Source organism: Ictalurus furcatus, chromosome 10, assembly GCF_023375685.1.
Source record: "Ictalurus furcatus strain D&B chromosome 10, Billie_1.0, whole genome shotgun sequence".
NCBI classification, from domain to species: Eukaryota; Metazoa; Chordata; class Actinopteri; order Siluriformes; family Ictaluridae; genus Ictalurus; species Ictalurus furcatus.
The window spans coordinates 11,505,859-11,526,676 of record NC_071264.1 but is presented as its reverse complement, the minus strand read 5'-3'; the positions used below and the strand labels follow the sequence as shown (position 1 = coordinate 11,526,676).

The 20,818-nt window shown below is 37.1% G+C and overlaps 1 protein-coding gene across 1 annotated transcript in view; it reads left to right on the top strand.

Annotated features, from left to right (window-relative positions):
- The window catches only part of LOC128613922 (inactive N-acetylated-alpha-linked acidic dipeptidase-like protein 2), a 159,752-nt gene that overhangs the window by 69,874 nt on the left and 69,060 nt on the right, over positions 1-20,818 (top strand). Inside the window, exon 2 of the mRNA XM_053635110.1 lies at positions 749-1,244. Coding sequence (XP_053491085.1) covers positions 757-1,244 — 488 coding nt within the window. The 5' untranslated portion in view covers positions 749-756. The remainder of the gene's footprint in view (positions 1-748; positions 1,245-20,818) is intronic.

Below are 20,818 nucleotides of genomic sequence, written 5' to 3'. Positions count from 1 at the left end.
AGGACATTTTGGTCTATGTTTAATGGTTTGAATAAAAGAACAAAGAACAAAAACCTAGAAAACATGTTGGAAATGCATAAAATGTGATACGAAATTATTCTATGTGCTATATCTGTGTTTGTGTGCAATTGTAATGTTTTTCAGTTACTTTTATCAGGTCAAATTTTACTCCTGACCTCACTTAAATGTTTTATTTAAGTGTTGCAGTTCGATCTAAACCGTTCCTTCGATGTTATCTACTTTGCCTGAGTCTGAGCTTTTCAAGCAGCACATTTTCATTCACTGGTCTCCTTCGTAGCTGAATTTAAATGAGTAATAGCCTTTGTCCACTGTGAAATTTCTGGGCACTTTTGCAATTTTGTTATTATCGATTGGGCTGGTTTGGGTTTGATGGTGATCACTTTAAAAGGGATAGTTAAATTTAATGGAGTACTTTGACACTGGTCTCCTTTTTTTTATGAATTTGATCCCAGGAAGTCGTCACCCTTAATGATCTTTTTTAGCAGCAGCAGTGAACCACTGTGCCCTTCCAGGCTCCCATGAGAATGCTTGGTATAGTTAGAACACTGAGACACATTGGATATCTAAACAGTGAAAAACTTGAATTTACAAAATGATGGCAAGCTAAATTATTCTTCTTATGAGGTGTTTTCTTTATGTCCTTATTTTTCCCCATTTGTTGTAAATTAATGCCATATTAATGTGTGTGTGTGTGTGTGTGTGTGTGTGTGTGTGTGTGTGTGTGTAGGTGAAGACATGGCATACACGAAAGCACATGCCAGTCATGGTAGCTCCATGCACCTTCAGGTCCTTGAATGTGAGGATCAGCTAGCCACTCTTGATCTAGAGTGGGAGATGGAAAAGGAGTTGGTAGAGCCCGGGATGGACAACTTACAACTAGAGTATGCAGACTCACAAACTTTAGGCAACTCACCTACTGGTGAAATTAATCCAGACCAAGAGTTCATCCAGCCCTCTGTTTCCCCCCATGGACGGTTTGAGCGACTACAAGAGGATCCCAACTACTTGCAATACAGCGGGACTGTTCCCAAGGCGCACAAGATGAGTGCTACCTGCATTGTCAAGTACCTGCTGCTTGGGACAGGAGCCTTCTTTCTGGGACTCCTCATTGGTTTACATGCTAAGCGAACTGAGGAGCAGCCGACCACGCCCACCGCAAGCACAGATATGCTGGAAAAGGTTATGCAAGACATAACTGCAGAAAAGATCCAGGCAATAAAAAGGTCAGAAAAATTCTTAATATATTCACTACAGTTTGTTAACAAAGTCCATGTTTATGCAGGGAAACTTACAAGTATTCAGACTCGTGTTACGCAGCTGCTTATTTTGATTTTCTGAGTTCTCCATTTAGATTGTGCAAATTACCTGCATGTAGTTAATGCCTCTGAGATTTCTGGGATATTAGTTTGCCTTTGAATTTTTTTAGATCATGCTCTTGCAGTTAAATGTGCACACATCTTAATAAAGCCACAAGATACTAAATTCAGTTAGAGGTTAGTTAAGTGTTCATAGAAGAGGTGGGTCTTTAGCCATTTTTTTTTTGAAGATATGACAGGATTCTGCTGATTGAGGTTGGAAGTTCATTCCACACTGAGGAACAGTCAGCCCCTCAGTTTTTACTAGCTTGAGCTAATACTGAGCAACTAAATTAAGCTTAGGGTTCCAAGATCAGAACTGCGAGTAACTGAGACATGCCTTTTTTTTAGGCCATCTCTACCCTGCAGTTTTAAGTCTTCTCTATGTATGCATAACTCCAACTCTGAGTTGCCAACCGTATCATACAGAATTTGACCAAGATGTTGAGGGTGTATGAGTTTGAACTCCTCAAACAGATTTAGCTCCTAATTAGCAATATTGTCCCAAATTCAGATAAGAACCTTTGAGTAGAATGTAGGAGTCATAATAACAAGACACAAACATCTGTACATATCTCTATTCCATCCCATCTTTACGTCTGAGAGACTCTGCCTCTTGATGATACACTTTTTATACCCAATTATGTTACTGACCCATTGCCAATTAACCTAATTAGTTGCAAAATGTTCCTCCAGCTGTTTCTTTTTAGTAGGACTTACTTTTTCCAGCCTTTTGTTGCTCCTTCCCAACTTTTTTGGGATGTGTTCAAATGAAAAATTCTTATTTTTTAAAAATGGTACATTTACTCAGTTGAACATTTGATATGTTTTCTATGTTCTATTGTGAATAACATATGGGTTCATGAGATTTGCAAATCATTGCATTCTGTTTTTTTTTTAATTTATAATTTATACAGTGTCCCAACTTTTTGGGGTTGTGCATTTTGAAACCAACTAAATCAAATACAATTAATTAGCTCATAAATCATCGCCCCAAACCGGAACTTTGAGGTTGAAATAAGGTAGCATAGTGGCAGTAGCTTCAAGGGCATTCTGGCATGCCAAAGGAAGCCATTCATCCCTATGAAACAGATGCAGCTTTTGTATGAGGACAGGCTCTGTGGGACCTTCTAGCTTCTGACAAAGACAGTCCTGCAGCCAAAGTACATCACAGCCTATCCCCAGCAGTGCAGATGCTTGCTACTAGGTACTACAGTTAAAATTAAATGCAGACAAGCCTCAAGTGGCTCGACATTGTTTTAGAGCCAGGGATTATGGAAAGCATGTGTATTTGTGTCAGAAAGATAACTCGCCATTCAATTTCCGCTCAACTGAGACAGTCTTACTCCTGCAAAAGTCTTTTTGGTATTGCTGATTCATTATTTATTTTGGCACATTTATTTTTCAGGTAGCAGTGCCAACAGAACTGCTCAGGTCCTTTTGGAGAACTGGACAAAAAAACAATGGGCAAAGGCTGCAAAGGCAAAATATTTTGACCGCTAACTCAAAGCGTGCCTTTGACGACCTGGTATTCCCAAATGTAGCTTGCGGAAATAGAAATATTTACAAAGATAATTGCATTATTTACTCTGTGAGCAAAGCAGACAGATTGGTACAATCTGTTGTCGGAAATGGTACAATCTATTGTGGGCACTTGTGGGTCGCAATATAGTGTGAAGGAGGGCTCTAGAGTAAAAGAGTATTGGTGAAATGAGACCGTGTCTCAAGATAGAACTAAATCTCATCTCGTACATTAAGCTGAGGCCTCTCCAACCTGTCTGAGATGCTTGGATGGAGATTGGAAAAGGCTTTGAAGATCTTCCCCTAACTGGTTCAATGCACATGCTAATAACCTCATTAGAACTAATTCAGCACACTTCAGTTCTACTTTGGTTTGCTCCAGCTTTTCTCAGCTTATTTTCTCAACAGATCCTCAGTCAGTAGACAAAAAGTGTCAAAGTTAGGAGTAAACATTTAATCTGACATGGGCCATAATGAAAACCTACCAACAGCCACTTGTCTTGATTGGATGGTGAATCCTGGCAAATTTGTATCCAACCGCAATAACACATGAATACTACAATTTAACGGACTAATTTACAGAAATACAGAAGTCCTATTTCCTGTTCTATTGTTTCTTCACATAGCGCCTCTTCTGCAGGGGTTTCTTTGACACACATATATATTTATTTCTTAGCATTTACACTTCAAAGAATACACGGGTGAAAAACAGTTCCAGCAAAATGAGATTAGTCCAAAATCCCTAGAAGAAAAAAGCTTGTTTCCCACTGTTTTCCCCCTCTAATGGTATTCTTTATCTCCTGCAGACACTCACTCTTAATTAGGGGGTTGTAATTGATACAGTGTGGGCCTGGTTAGCATTCTTCGTCCTGTGCCGTTTAAATACTGGATCTCAAGGTCAGACTAGGGAGTTCACAGTGGGAGGACTCTATGAAGCAGCCAATGCAGACCTGAGCCTGATGGCATATTCTGTTCGACGCGGCCATGCTGGGGTCTCTGAGCCATGAGCCTGTCCCATGGATGAGACAGTTATGGGGCCCTTGGTGTGCAGTTCATCCTGTCTAATGACCAGCCCTGCTGTTAAAGTTAATGGCAGAATGATGGGACAGACTGTTGCTACGTATATAGGGCAAGACTCAGCTGCTGTGACGTCACAGAAACATGGTGATTAATTCTGCATAATGAAGCTGGATTGTTCGTGTTCAGGGGTCAAAGTAGAAGCATTTAAATTGCAGGTGGAAGAATTTAATGTTCAGGAAGCAATAAGAAGGTATAACTGATCTGCTCAAAATTATTACTTGCAAGACACCCATGGATATTAATCATCATAGCTCATTCTGTTTCTAAAGCTGCTTTACAAACGCGCCTTTAACACTTTCCGTACAGAATAAAGCACAGTTATTCACGAAAATTATCCACAATGGGGGTGGCCACAGATTGGATTATTTGCCTATAAGAACGTGTTTTTTCCCCCTCTTATATTACACCACCAACGATTACAGTTTATTTATGTACAAATGAAACGTCATGTTTTTTTAACCATTTATATTTACATCTAATATTGTGAAACAGCTACAAGACAAGTTAATTCCTGTAATCATTTACATTACAGGGGCTATAAACATTTGTTCCATCACGAGCCTCACCTTTTTTTCCTCTCTTGAAGTAAATACAGTATGACAGGAAAAGCACAGCTTGTCATGTTACAGGGAAACCATAAAGTGGAAAGTCCTGAGAAACCCCCTATGGCAGGAAACTTACTGACTGTTAAAAAGCGCCGACACTAAAGTCTCCTCCCATTTCTCCTAACAGAACACATCACCCTATCAGTGATTATACAGATTTCTGAATGTGCTGTTGCTATAAAAACAACATATTGGAATGAGCCTGTGCAATTTGAATTACAGCCAGAACGTCTACCACAGCTGCTGTTACAGAATAATAATAATAATAATAACAATAATAATAATAATAATAATAATAATAATTATTATTATTATTATTATTATTATTATTATTATTATTGGGGGCGCACGGTGGCTTAGTGGTTAGCACGTTCGCCTCACACCGCCAGGGTTGGGGTTCGATTCCCGCGGCTCTGTGTGTGCGGAGTTTGCATGTTCTCTCCGTGCTGCGGGGGTTTCCTCTGGGTACTCCGGTTTCCTCCCCCAGTCCAAAGACATGCATGGTAGGCTGATTGGCGTGTCTAAAGTGTCCGTGGTGTATGAATGGGTGTGTGAATGTGTGTGTGATTGTGTGCCCTGCGATGGATTGGCACCCTGTCCAGGGTGTACCCCACCTTGTGCCCAATACTCCCTGGGATAGGCTCCAGGTTCCCCGTGACCTGGATAAGTGGTAGAAGATGGATGGATGGATTATTATTATTGTTGTTGTTGTTGTTAAATTATTCAACAAATTCTGACCAACCTGACTGAAGGACAGAGCAGCACTGTGGTCTAATAACATGCAACATTTAGCAAGCTTTCCTGTTTGTACCTGATATGAATCCCTATCTGCAAACATGTCTTGCTTTTGAATTGATAGGCTTAACTTTTGCAGCACAATAACTCTATCTGTTGTGTGCAACAACCATAAAATAGGCTGCCCAGGCTAACAGTGTGTAGTGCAGAGTGTCACATAACCATATTAGCAACCCTGCATGCTGTGGACAGTCCCATCCTTTAAGTGTGCAACATAGATTAGTTCTAGTGATGTGTGGGCAAAAAAAGTTAAAAGATATTTATTTCTGTACAGTTTAGATTTTTTTTATTATTACAGTTTAAGAGATGAAGTAATACAGATGCAATTTATCCAAGAATCATAACCCATAATTAAAAAATGGAAATTTTCTGTTAATTGACAGTGAACCCACAGTAAAAAAAGAAAGGAAAAAAAACAGGACATTTTCTGTTATTTAATAGTCTATCTATAGTAAAAAAAACAAACAAACAAACAAAAAAATCAGGACACTTCCTATTATTTAATGGTATACCTACTGTACAAAAACTGCAAATGTTAAATAAATCCGTAAAATAACAGAAAATATACTGGTAGCTCATTACCCGGACTTTGTCCTATAATTAAAAAACGGACATTTTTTGTTAATTGACGGATTACCTACAGTAAATAAAAAAGACTGTTTTTGTTCGATATTATACCTACAGCAATAAACATTTAACTGTTTTCTGTACCTACAATGATAACTCTTCTTTAAAAAATTTTCTTATCTGTAAAGTGTTCAAAGTTTGCTAATTCATTACAGTCTCTCTTAACATTACAAACAAACAAATTACATCCACTGATTAAATTATTGGAAAATTTGCAAGGGAAGAAAGATTCTACAGAGTGGCAAGGATGAGGGGGCGGATTTGCTTCTTGTCTGCAGGTAAGATGAAGACTGTAAACAAAATAGAAAAATATATTACTGATTATCACTGACACAACAATTAAAAGAGACAATTGGAATGTGCCAAAAAGATCCTGGAAAAAAACCAAAAAACAAACCCTTACCACTTGTAAAAGAAGTGTGCAGTAAATTCCTCAGTGGATGTCTTGAGCCATCAGACTGATTTCAATGGCTGTTTAAAAAAACTATTAGAATGAATAAATACTATCGCAGAAGGAGGGAAAAAGAAAGAAAGAGAGTGAGGAACAGAGAAAGAAAGAGACTGTCAAAAAGGGAAAGACAAAGATGGCGAAAAATAGAAACAGAGGGACATAATTTAATTGCTTTTAAATCAAGTTTAGCAGCGAGATTTATAATAAATTAAACTTCAATAATTTGAGAACAAAGTGGACAAATTTCAAGTCAATCTGAGAAACCAGTGAATTAAAATCAGTAGACAAAATGGTGGAAGACGCTAGCTACCTAGCAGGGTATCTGGCAACAGCACCAACTTTCAGCTGTCAGCTACCAACTGCCATGGAATCTGAGTCCTTTTTAGTAGTTTCATCCAGGTTTATGTCTAAGAGCACACTTTAAAAGTCAAGGTGAAAGAGCAGTAATAACAACAGTGTTACACTAACATTATACACTTGAAATGTGGTTGTTTGTCAGAGATGCAAGAAGAAGGATCTAGTTAGAGAGACAGGGAGACCGATAGCTGGGGTCAGAGAGAGACAGGGACACAGACTAGCAATGCACAAGGGTGGTTTGAGTATAGGCTAGCTAAACGCTACTTCAGCAGCTCTAAAACAAAGAACAATATTACTACTAATACATACTAAAATTACACTGTGGTTGTTTTTTGTATGTCAGAGATGCAAGGAGAGAGAAAGAGATTTCTATATCAAGGGACAGGGAGAGAACAGACAGGGACAGAGAGAGAAATTGAGATAATTTGCAACTTGTAGAACATGGGGATGCCTTAATGATTGACTGGCCAGAGGCTACTTCTACAGCTGTAAAATAAAGGAAAATATTTCTAATACACACTAACATGATGTACATAATACACACAATACACTTGAATTGTTAAGAGAGATGGAGAGGGACAGGGTGAAAAAGAGATTGACAGGGACAAAGATAACAGAATTTCTAGACTAGGAGAACACAGGGATGGCTTGAATATAGACCACCGTGTTTCAGTGGAGGTGGGACCCTCTAAAGCTCTAGGTATCATCTTGGAGACCTGCTGCCATACAGAGATTAAATAATCAAATGTAAAAATAAAACACTGCATAGCATTCACTATATTAAATGTACATTGATCCTTATGAAAGCTACTAAAGTTATTCAGTCATAAGCAGTGAGTGATTTTCTTTTTTTCTTTTGTTATTTGATTAACATTAACACATTGACACAGACAGCAGCAGGTATATTAGGCTGCTGTCACTTTAAGACCTAATGTACAGATCCAATATACTGACACATATCCGATTTCTTTCCCAACTGTTTATGTTCACTTTAACACTGACTACATTTACGTGAAGACTCACCAAGATGGATATTTTGACATGACTTTGTGTGCATTTGACTGTTTAAGTGCAATAAAAAAAAGAAGGCTGTGACAGGCGGCTTTCTGCACACGCACTTCGGGTATTTGTGGACAGAAAACTGTCTGTAGACAGCATGTGAGTAGCGAATTTATTTACTTGCTTCTGTTCTCTTTCGTGTCTTATTGCACTTGCAAGGTTTAAAATCACTTGGAATTTTAAATTGGCAAAACACGTGCAAAGGATAAACTTGCATGAAGACATGGTACTATGGCACGTAAGCGTAACAATGATGGAGAAAATAACTCCAAATTTATACTGGTTGTCAAATTTCTACCAGTTTATTGTGTCTACCACTATATTGCCCACTCCAACACAAATGACAAATGGCCCAAAATTATATTTAGAAAGAGCCTCAAAAAACACCACTAATGGACACAATTAGCACGTTAGCTAACACCACCATCTTACCGACCAAACTAGACAACAGTTATGAACTTTAACTGTTAGTGTTAGCTACTTATATAATACCAAGAAAACTGTAACTTCTTTGAAATTTCCACAGAATAATTGCCTTTTACATGCAATGTGGGACTGGAGGTCAAACTTTTTTGTGGTTCAAAAAAAGTTTTGTTGGAGGGGTTTACATTAACCGTTTCCAAGCTCCAGCCCAGATTAAAAATACTTACAATAAAACTGTAAAAAATTTACAGATATTCACCCAAATAACATAACCAAGGAACATTAAAAATTATAAAGCTGCTCAGCTTGTAAACGTATGAAAAAAATCATAAATCCTTTAAACTCCCAAACCAAGTGCTGGTTAATAACTTAACAATAATTGCGTTGTGAACACCAGTTCACTATGTTAGCGATATACAATGAAAATTCACAATTGATTTTTACATGACCAACCCAGACAATATGTCATTTCAAACTAACTAATAATGGCAATAAAAGCGACACTTTGTTAAATTGCAGTGTTAAATTTTCCATAAAAGTACTTACTGCTGAAACAGGTGGATAAAATTTGTCTGCCACCAAAAGTTGTCGGAGCAGAGCTCTAGGTCCCATAATGCAATTTGAAAATGTAATTAACCAGAAAAACACCATAAGAATCACAAGTTCCGATAAGATATACAGTCGTACAACTGTTAATATTCAGAGATTTCTCACAGTGTAAGATTACAATTGAACCCTTAGGAGAAGATGATTTTTAGCGTTATTAATGTGCTGTAAACACAAACGTATCATTAGGATAGAAAACTTCAGATTGAACCAGCTTGAACAATTAGCCCCTAAATATAATTGAGCCCTGTTCACTCTTTTGCGTACATAATAAGTCACATCGTAAAAAAAAGTTTTGACAGACGATGCCTAAAGGAGTATTTGGTTGGAGGGTATAGGTATGGAATCACCACAAGTCATAAATAAGTTTAGAATGTAACATAAATTGATTATAGACTGAGTTAAAAACAATATAAATTATTTTCTAATATTTCAGATATTTAGGAAGTTTTTTCTTAAAGATAATTTCTAGATGCATTTCCTAAAGTCTAAAACAGACCATACAATAAATATCAAACTTCACATTACTCCTTCATTTGTCATTTACATTCCCTTTCTATTTCTCAACTTCTCAGTCTCCCTATTTAATGGTAATATTTTTATATCACTAACTAAGCATAACATTACTGCACATTCGCCCCCATTGTGTGCACGCTGGAGCTAAAGGTCAACCCAAATCTATCCGAACTAGAATAAATCTGGCATTAGTGAGCCTAAAAGCTACATATAAATTTATATTAGTTGCATTATTATATTATAATAATAATTATTATATATTATATATTATATAATAATTATATTATATTATAATTAATATAATAGTTATATTATTATTAAACAAGCACATACAAGCAGCTACATTTGACCATTTTCTCTCAATAACTTGTGAGGAAATGTAAAAAAAATGTGAACAATGTCTCAGAAATTTTTTTTTATATAAATATAAAATCCCAGCCTGTGCATTTATACCTTTATGAGGGAAACTTTATCATCAGTACCTTTTTGAGCCAGTTTGAATATTTCTGAAAATATTTAAGGTGCCATCGTTAATTAAAGGATGTTGATGTTGATGAGAGCACATCGTGATCATGAAGCTGTCAAATTTTCGATCGCTCTTTTAACTCTCAATCTCGGAACCAAGCACAAGGGACCAACCCAACACCTAGATAGATTTAGCCACATCCCTCTCATTATCATATAAGTTGTGAGAAAATTAATAAATGGTGCATAAACAAAATAGAAAATTGATAAATAACGAAATGTGAGCAGTTTAAAGAGTGACAATGAATTCATTTAAATGAATAAATGAAATTGAAGGAGAAGACTTTAGGATATAATTAAAATGATTTTGATTTCTAATTCACTTTTAATGTATGTATTCAGATATATTTTTCACTAATTAGACAATGTGTGATGTTTGTCATTTTTGTTGGGATACCTATTATAGGAGCAGGACCATTAAGTACTGCTGAAACTCTTTCCATAAATGTTATCATTATGCTTAGATTATGAGTGTCCACTGTGCAAATCCCTGTTATGAGCTGTTATAGGAATCATTTAAATATTCCGATCCTCGCTGCTATAGAAAATAAAGCGATAACTTCTGATTCGAGAATGTGTGACGACATGCTGCATGTCACATGTATGCCGCTTAACATTCCAGTAACCGCAATGTAAAATACCATCCCTTGCTTTCATACTGGGCTAATGCGACTCATTTTGTTTAAGTCTCTCTTGAGAGAAGATCGTCTAATCCTGGTGAGGCTGGTAATGTGTTCTGAGCCAGTGCCAAATTCAATTTATATAGACATTTTCGTACTAATCATCAACTCAAGCCGTATTAACCTTGCTGGTAGGGTGCCAATCAGAGTCCCAACAGGAGAGACGACTGGTTAAATACAGCATTTAAGAGTAATTATCTCAGGGTGGCAGTCTTTCCAAAACTGTCATTTAGTTCCTTGAGCTAAGATAGTTCATGTGTAACATAAATGGTGTCAATGGGTTCAGTTAGTGGGATGCCAGTGGAATTGATTGTGACTTTTACCAAATATTGATGACCTGAAGAACAAGAAAAGGACATTGCAATTTGCATTGTCGTTGCTCATAATCCCATGAGTATGGTTCACAAATGTATGGCAAAAAGGATGTAACACAATGCCATCATCTGTATTTGTTAAGTGTACCAAATATTCTTATGTGTATTCGGTTTTAAACCTAAAGGGCATTTATCTTACATAAAATGTACGATTTTATACTGTATATGTAACACTGAAAAACTACACTGGAAAAAACCCTGAGGTAGAAATGCCAGCACTGTCAGCTTATTCTGTGAATGTTCGAGAGATGTGCATAGCACTGTATTTTTTTTATCCCATAGTTTCTAACAAACGTAGTTGATTTTGTTTCCCAAAATATGATAAACTAATAGCTTAATTTAAACCACTGTGACCCAGAACAGGCAGTTACTAAGAACCACTGCACAATTATGTTAATAATGTGGTCTTTGAGCTTCATATCTGGCAGCTTGTTTGTGTCTGCATGAATAGAATCCCTATGGAAGCTTGTTTCTGCAATGTATCTGAAAATATTATGCAGATTTAAGCTTATATTTTGCAATTGTTTATTTTTTTAATCTCTCAACTTGCAAATTAATATTGCACAACTGCAACTTTACATCTTGCAACTGCAAGCTAATATTTCACAAATTTATATCCTGCAATTACTTATTAATATCACACAGTTGTGAATTAGTGCTTCCATTTTACAATAATCCATCCACAAAAAACCCAGCAGGATGTAAACAAGCAATAACCTACTTAAAAGATTCTTTTTGATGGGAACGTCCACTCCAGGAGAATATCTTAGGCTGAACAGGATAGCATGCCTGCAGTGTTCGTGTGGCTTTGTTAGTGGTAGAGGATAGCTTAATAATCAGAATCACAAAGTCACAGTAACTCACAATTGTGAGATAAAAAGTTGAAAGTGTGAGATAAGTTTGCGCAAGTTTTCTCATATGTGGCAGAAGCAAGCTTCCATAGATCCTGATACATACCTCTAGTCTCTACCAGATTCCCTGTGAACCTTTCTGCATAGCTTTATAAATAAGTAAACAAATCCTTCCATCCATTTTCTGTACTGATTACCCTACACAGGGTCACAGGGAGCCTAGAGCCTATCCCAGGGGACTTGGGGCACAAGGTGGGGGACACCCTGGACGGGGTGCGAACCCATCGCAGGCACAATCGCACACCCATTCACACACTACATACAATTTGGAAAGGCCAATCAGTCAAACCGCCCTCCCTACCCCCTTCGGGAGGAGCAGTGCTGCCCTTTCGACTATGTCCTTTGGCTGGCTGGCTCCGCATACTGGGAGCGACAGAAGAGATGAGGGGAGGAAGATGGGAGAGAAAAGGAGCAAGCAGTAGAGACAGAGAAAGAGGGTGATAGAAGAGGGAGAAAAGAGAAAAAAAAAAACTGGTTCTCCGGTCCCCAGACACACTGTCATCTGGTCCTCATTTGGCCAGCTGGGAAGCGATCCCCCACGATGGCGGGTGCTGGCACTGGTCCTCCTGGCATATAGCTATTGCTCCTCCCCTTTTCAGGTGGACGGCAGCCGCACCTCCACCTCCCCGCCGGATGGCAGCGGGTCCTCCATCCTCTGCTAACTGCTCCAGCACCACACTTCTTTGGCAATGCGATCCTCCCACAGTGCTGAGGGCTCTCTGACAGTGCGTCCCTCCTCCTTCTCGGTTTTTGGTACCAACGTAACAAAATTCCTGCAGTAGCGAGGGATTTGATGATGATGCCTGCCAGTGGTGAGGATTCCATAGCAGCGTTCTTCCTCACTTATCACTTTTTTTTTTTCGGCACCAATGTAACAAACTTCAAAGACAGGCAAGGAGGAGGTGGGAACCAGCTGAACATAAACGTAAAGTTTAATAATAATAACATAACTCAAACATAACAGAAACACATAAAAGTAGGTCAAACATAAAACGTGCATCTCTCTCTCTCTCCCCATCTTCCATTTCCAGCCACTCATTTATCGCTCTCTCCCACTGATTAGACAACTCGCTGCCAGTCATGTGTAATCACAGCCTGGCCCCACCCTCCTCCTTGTGCATATAGTATTTTAAGGGTACATAAAGACCATATGTAGTTTTTAGGGTAAATCTTCAAAGGTACATTTCATGCATCTTTCTCGAAGTTCAAAAGTTGTACAATTGAGTATACTACTCCAGCAACAAGAAAAGGTTCAGTGAAAATTTTTTTTTTCTGAGATATGTATATGTGCAGATTCAATGAATAGCACTTACTGGAATAGTAGTTTCTTACCTATGACACAAAATAGATTAAATGCTCCATGCACTGTGACTTTCTACATAGGAAGATAAAAAGCCTTCCTTTGTAAAACTTAGATTTTTTTTTTGTACCTCTTTGTGGAAAGCATATCTTTTGAACTTGTATTCCATAAACTACATGACATTATGATCGAATGCTTTGAATAAATAGTTGTGACTTTGGGTGGAATATTACACCCGTCTTTAAGATATTCTACAGCCTGCACCCTTTTGGCAAGAGTACTCCATGGGAATTGAGTAACGGCACAACAGGGATGTCAATATGTCCTGTTCTCCAGACAGAACAAAGCTATTACTGTATGACACTCATTTCAATAATGGCACATTCACAACAGCCAACAGTGGCTGCTATGGGATAAAATGTGCACAGTAAAAGAAAGAGCATGCATGAAGAAAAGTCCCGTGTGCCTCCCAGTGAAGTGCTCTTTTATTTTAAATCATGAGAGTATTTCACGTTGTCACAGCTCTGTTCCCTGCACCAGGCTGCTGAGTTCGCTTTTAGCCACTCTCTCAAGGCTATGCTCCAACATTAGTATATGTATGCTGCAGTCAATAGCACTGTAAGAAAATCAATATTCTTCCGCTAGGAATCAATATTAATAACGAAGTGTTACAGTGACCATCTAATAAGCAGAACTGGACTTTCGGCTCAGTGTCAACACCAGAGAATAGGATGTAACCATCTCTGTTCATACTCTTGTGCACTTCAGATTTAAACATACTGATGGAGTCATATGTGTCACATTGCAATTTTTCTACTCACACTTGGCATTCTTGAACTTTTCTCATGACTTGCTGGTTGTAAAATAACAATCTTTATCTTTCATGTCAAAACTCTGGAAAAGCTTTGAGAATGGAAAAAAAAATCTCTGCTCACTCGTGATGACATCCAGGGGCATGGCCCTCTGCCCTTTGCAGAGCCAAAGCCTACATCAAGAAAAGGACAGTGGCTATCTATAAAGAAACTCTTTCTGCAATATCGATGAATGGAGATAAACAAAAAGACCATCTGCTGAACATAAAGACCAGCACTTAAATATTATTAGGTCAGAAGTTTTTTCGAAGTAATCCTGGTATCCTGTCTTATTACTGATCATAAACCAGCATAGTCTCACACATGCAAATTCATATTTTTCATATTCATATTTTCATTGGGGGGGACAGAGTGGCTTAGTGGTTAGCATGTTTGCCTCACACCTCCGGGTTGGGGGTTCGAATCCCATACGCCTTGTGTGCGTGTAGTTTGCATGTTCTCCCCGTGTACGCCGGTTTCCTCCCCCAGTCTAAAGCAGCAGATTGGCATTTGGAATTGCCAATCTGCTGATTGGCATTTCCAAATTGTCTGTAGTACATCAATAGGTGTGTGATTGTGCCCTGTTATAGGCTGGGATATGCTTCATGTTCCCCATGACCCTGCGTAGGATAAGCGGTACGGAAGATGGATAGATGGATGAATGTTTGCACAATTCAAGGCATATGAAAGCTAGGTTAGTGGCAGGATTAGCATTCTTACATACAGTCCATGGGTTCTAGACTTCAGGCAGTCATTGGCAGCAAAGGATTTGCATCCAAGTATTAAAAATAATCCTTATATTTATTAATAATTGTTAGTTTGTCCAATTACTTTTGAGCCTATGAAAATGGAGAGACTGTAAAAAATGGCTGTAATTCTTAAACAGTTAATGCAATTTATTTGTTAAACCCCTTGAATTAAGGCTTAAAGTTTACACCTCAATCACATCTTAACTGCTTCATTTCAAATCCATCGTGGTGGTGTACAGAGGCAAAGCTACTCGACTGTACATTTTCTTACACCACACAATTCTTGATATGATGATTTTCATATGAAATCAGACCTTTTATCTGTTTGTATTTCTCATAATAATTTTGTTACCTAACAAATTCAAACTTAATTAATGTATGCCAGATTTACTAATTATGTATAATTCCAAATGGCTTTGATTAGTACAGCACTCCTTTTTTGCCCTGAAAGGCCAGCTATGTCAAGACTCAAAACCATGATCAGTGTGTCAACAATTGGCTAATGCAAATAGTAGAGTAGCCGGGAGAGGCTGTTAAAAGTTTTCTTATTTTTCTTTCACACAATGCCCCATATTGGAGACTTAAAGTATAAAGACTTTTGGAAACTCCACAAGTTACTACATGAATATTTACACAGGAAAAGTCCTTTGTATTTGGAGTTTGGTTACGCAAGTGCTTAAGTCAATTTTCAGGGCTTCCCATTCAGATTATGCAAATTACCTATGTGGCATTCATGTCCCTGGAGTTGCCAGATTTTTCTTGAGTAGAAGCTTCTGAGACTGGGTTTTTCTATAGCATCTCAAACACTGCCTTTATACACATGCTGTATGAATAGTCCAAGTTGTAATTATCACATTAATCACTGAGAATGGCTTCCATCATTATTATTCTAAAAATATATAAAATCACTTGATCCAGCACGTCTTAATATTTTATATTTTATTTCTTTACATTAAACTGTGAGACAGTGGCACTGGTCTTAACACTGCAATTTGCTTGAGCCCATATGTGCTAAAGTCAGAATTTTGATGTTGATGTGCACAATCTCTACATTAAATCCTTACTAGGAGCATGTAACTCATCTCTGAATCAATTCAATTCAATAGAGATGCACAGTTCAGTGTAGTTTAGGTTAACATGTCCCCAGTTGATCATAGAAAGTCCAAAAGTTAAAGCAGTTAGTTAAAGCACTGACTTTTTCATATATATATATATATATATATATATATATATATATATATATATATATATATATATATATATAAAAAAATATGAAATATCATGTACAAGGGAAAAAAAATAAACTATTGATTCACTGGTTATATTTGTATTGAAAACTGTTAGAGAAAATTGGTTTCTATGACACTTTGTTTCCACACTGCATGTTCTACACAACTTATTTAATTATTACTAAATTCGCATTAATTATTAATGGCTCAGACTGAACTCTGACATGTAGTACAAAACATAGTCATATTTTCTCCATATCCACCTAGCTGTTAGGCCTAAAGGGGATGAGCTATTTTAAGCAATGAGCCTCTTCAAATCTTAATCGACCTTTGGAATAGATGTGTGGTATGCCAGTAAGGATGAGCTATGACATGCAGACAGTTCCTCTCAAAATTAAACTAGCCATTCTACTAGCCATGAAACCTAGAAAAATAGAATGTGAATTATACCATGATGGGTCAGCTACCTCTTAATAAATATAAATGAAAGAAACTGTATTGTATTATCTGTGGCAAAAACAGATGTAGGAGAAACGATCAACAACATCAAAAAAAGGTTCACAAAAGAAGCTAAGCTACAAATAAGAGGATATTTATTCATAATGACTTATTTATCTAATGTTCAGGTATACTAGCACCATATATTCACTCCGTACAAACAGTGAAACTTCAAGTTGTGGTAAATGAATCATATGGCAGTTAAGACCGTTCCATTTAAAATACCATATTAGCTTAAAAAAAAAAAAAAAAAAAAAAAAAAAGGTGTAAAGTTGAAGACATACACAAGTTAGTTTAGAACTGTAAAAAAATATTGTAATGCTAATCTGTGGTCTTTATTTTTTGGGGTAGTATTAATTCACCATGGGTGGAAAACATATGAGTATTGAGGCAAAAGCCCACCCAATTAAAAATAGAAATAAAGTTGATAAAAATATGAGAAATAAAAGTCAAAATGCTATTGGATTAATAAACAAATTCATGTTTAAAACATGTCACTTTACTTAGAGCTGACAAATACAATTTATAAGCTATTATATATTGATTATTCAGAATTTACACTTAGCAGATTACACTCAGTTTGCTGTTGCCAATTGTTTTAAACACCACTTACAATGCATTCTGTTCATTAATTAGTGCATTATAAAACGCAGCTATAAACCGTGATGCCTTTTCTTAATAGTATGTACAGTATATGATGCCTCATAAATGTATTGTAACATGTTAAGAATGAGTTCTCAGGTCAATATACTTATCGCCTTCAGAGAAAGTGTTACCATTATTATTTATATAATGAATGAGTATACATTTATTTTTATACTTTAGATCTGGTGAAACATTTTATGAGCAAAAGTTTATTATTATTTTATTTATTTATTTTTTTAACGTGGGCAGCAAAGGACACATCTCATCCTGTATGAATCATTGGTAAATCCAGCAAAACATGGCAGAAAAAACCCACAGGAAAAATAGAAGGAAAAAAAAAACCTCATAGCATTTGAGATTGTTAACAACTAGTATGAAGGTCAAAATGAAAATGCAAAGAGTAAAAAGTATATTTTGTTTTTCCTCTTGTAAATTTATTTGAGTAGGTATTCAATTCAAGTACTCAATTTAAATAATACTAAGTATATATCTTTCAAAATAGTACAATCACAAAGTTCAGTTACAGTATTTTCCACCCCTTCAATTCACATCCTGTGTGTGTGAGTGAAGCATTGCAAGAAAGCATAGCTCCTGATATTTACGAAAGGAAAACACTTTTTATATGAGATCACCAGATCTAGACTCTCTCTCTATCATTTGTGTTATTAGATTGGCAGATGATACATTATTATTTATATTTCATGTACATGCTTAATCAGTGCAAGCATAGGCTCAATCCTGTGATCAGATGTTTCATGCTCACAGCTTAACACCTACACTACTTCTGAGTAGGCTGAGTCTTTAATACTAATGAAAAGCACTACACCATACTACTAACATATATTTTAAAAAAACCCTATAGGTTAATGAACAGCATCAGTACCCTTCCTAGTTGCACTTTCCTCTGCTCATGGCTTGTATGCTGTTTGTTTTTGTTTTTTTCCCCGCTGGCCAACAATACAGAAATCAGATATGCTGCGTGCAGATAAGAATTGTCTACCGAGCTAAGCCCAGAGGCAATGTCATCAGGGAACTTACCACTTTATTTAACCGTGTTCTCAGATGCAAGATAATGGGGAGGAAAGAGAATACAGCATGAAGATAACAATATAATGTTTTCAACATCATGAAGTTATCTCTTCCCTCCTCTTGACCTTCATATTAAATTAGTGTTGGCTTTCCTCAGCACACCTTTTCTTCCTCCTCTCTTCTCTTTCTTCATCTTTAAACCTTAGACTTTTCTAACCTTCCAAAGTTTTGCTTTTATTACTTTTATCGAAGTGAATTATTGACTCTTTTGACTTTTCCAATAGTTTTTCTTTTTCAAGGGCAATAAGTTTGCAGAGACAATAAAAACGACTTTGACTTTAGCAAGATCAGAAAGTACAATACCATAATCCAATTTTCTCTTTCTACTTTACTTTCCATGCGTATGTGTTAATTGTCCATGACTAACCGTGAAAGACTGTTATATTTGGAAGTCCACCAGTGGCGTGACAGTGAAACATCTGTTTACACAGGTGTCTGCTTAAGAGATAGAGATATAGAGCATGAGAAAGAGAAAGGTATGCATGAATGTGTTTAAATGTTTCATTTAAGCAGTGAACCATTAGAATGACAGTCCTGATTATATAGAACATTTGGAGTACATTTACCTGTTGATACATCTGTGAAATAATAAAAGCATAAAATTAAACCAACTTGACTTATATGAAAGCATAAAATGCACCATTGAATTTCATAAAAGAATTGACATAAAATGATTGACTACTCTTATATCTACACTATAGTTCAATGTAATTACTGAATTCATTGTAACGTAATTACTGAGTTTTTCATTATTCGGAATAACTGCATAATAAATTAGCATCTGGCTAAGCTTTACTCTACACACTAAGGGTGTACTCACACTAGGCGTTATCTGTTACATGCCCGAGCACGTTTGACCCACAAAGCCCAGTTTGACTAGTGTCATCGCTCTATACTGTTCCTGGGCATGCTACGCTGAAGAGGTGGGCTCAGGCACAGTTCAGTTGGACTCATTCATGGTAAGTATCTAGTGTGATCGCTAACTGTGGCCGAGCACGAAACTCGAAACGTGACGTCAATGATGCGATTATTCCATTTGAGAATATTTGGGTTTATACTGGGTCTGGTTTTCACCTTATTGATGAATGGGAATTGTAGTCGGCAAGTAAAACTGCAAACATCAGCTGCCTCCGTAAAAGTCTTCTGATATGTGCAGCACGATTAAGTGAAAACCGCTGCACTGCATAAGTGATAAATCAAGGCATGTGAGAGGGCCATGTGTCACCGCACCCCGGATGACTCCAAAGAAGCCACAATGTAAATAACGTTACAGTGATGGACTCCATTGTGCTCTGCACGATTGCCTTTCTTCCTGTTTACATCAAAATAAAAAATCGTATCCTAATGATGAACGCGTGCTCAGGTCCAGAACGTTAAGAACAATGTAAGTAACGTAAGGTGAGCAGGTCGGGGGAGGAGGTGGGAGAGGGAACAGTTGTTCTGGGGCACAGTACAAGGCAACCGGTCCTAGTGTTAGTACACCCTAAGACGAATATATGGCTCAACATTGCCTTTAGTGACTTAAATACTTAACAGTAATCCCTAAAACCAAGCACAGATCAACTCAAGTACTCAAATTAACACACTATTAACTCAAATAATCACTCTTTTCAGCCATGCTGAGCAGAGAAGCATCTTACAGTGCACAACACATTGAACCTTGGGGCAAATGTGTTAAAACAGAAGAAGAACTAATCGGGTTCCACTTCTGTCAGCCAAGACCAGGAATATGAGGCATAGGTTCAACTGGACTGGTCTGGTGCTGCGACACGATTGGCTGACTTAGTACAGTAGTTGCATAAATGTGCAGGTGTTCAAAATTTTGCATTCTCCTCTGGAAAATGTACTTTGCTTTGAATATTACCAACATTACAACTTATAGTATCCCAAAAGCAGCTTGGAGGCAGTTATTAATTATCAATGAGGGTATAATTAGAGAATATTTCAATATTTAGTAAGTTATTAGAGAAAATTTAGATCACATTCAGAAAGAGAGACACATCTTTTGTACTGATATTTTTTTCCCTTAAAATGTACCATTTGACCATTTTTGTTATCTGTGATAATGAAGGGACATCTGTGAAACATAACTTGCCAAATGTCGTCTCTACTTTGCTTTTCCTAAGGGTATGCAAACTTTTGCACTCAAAAAATATGGATTTTGAGAATAAAGTAGGAGGCAGGCTGCTGGTATTGAATCTTCACACAGTTTTGCGCACACACACACACACACACACACACACACATTTTCTAACAAACATGTCTGAACTCCCGCCTGGTCAAGGTCACATGTAGTCAACTTCCTTTAACACGACTTTGACGTGACAAGACAGACAGGTGTCAAACAAAGGTCATGGTCGAGAGCTGGGAAACAGCTGAGTGCATGAAATATTTCTGATGTGTGACTTGCACAGAACAAACCCAGAAACCACTGCAGAATCACTCATAATCTGTATGTGGCACATTGTTTGCAATGAGCACACAAGCAAACAAGCTATAGCATATTTACTAGAGTCTCTGAAATCAAATTATAACATATGCTAGGCTAATG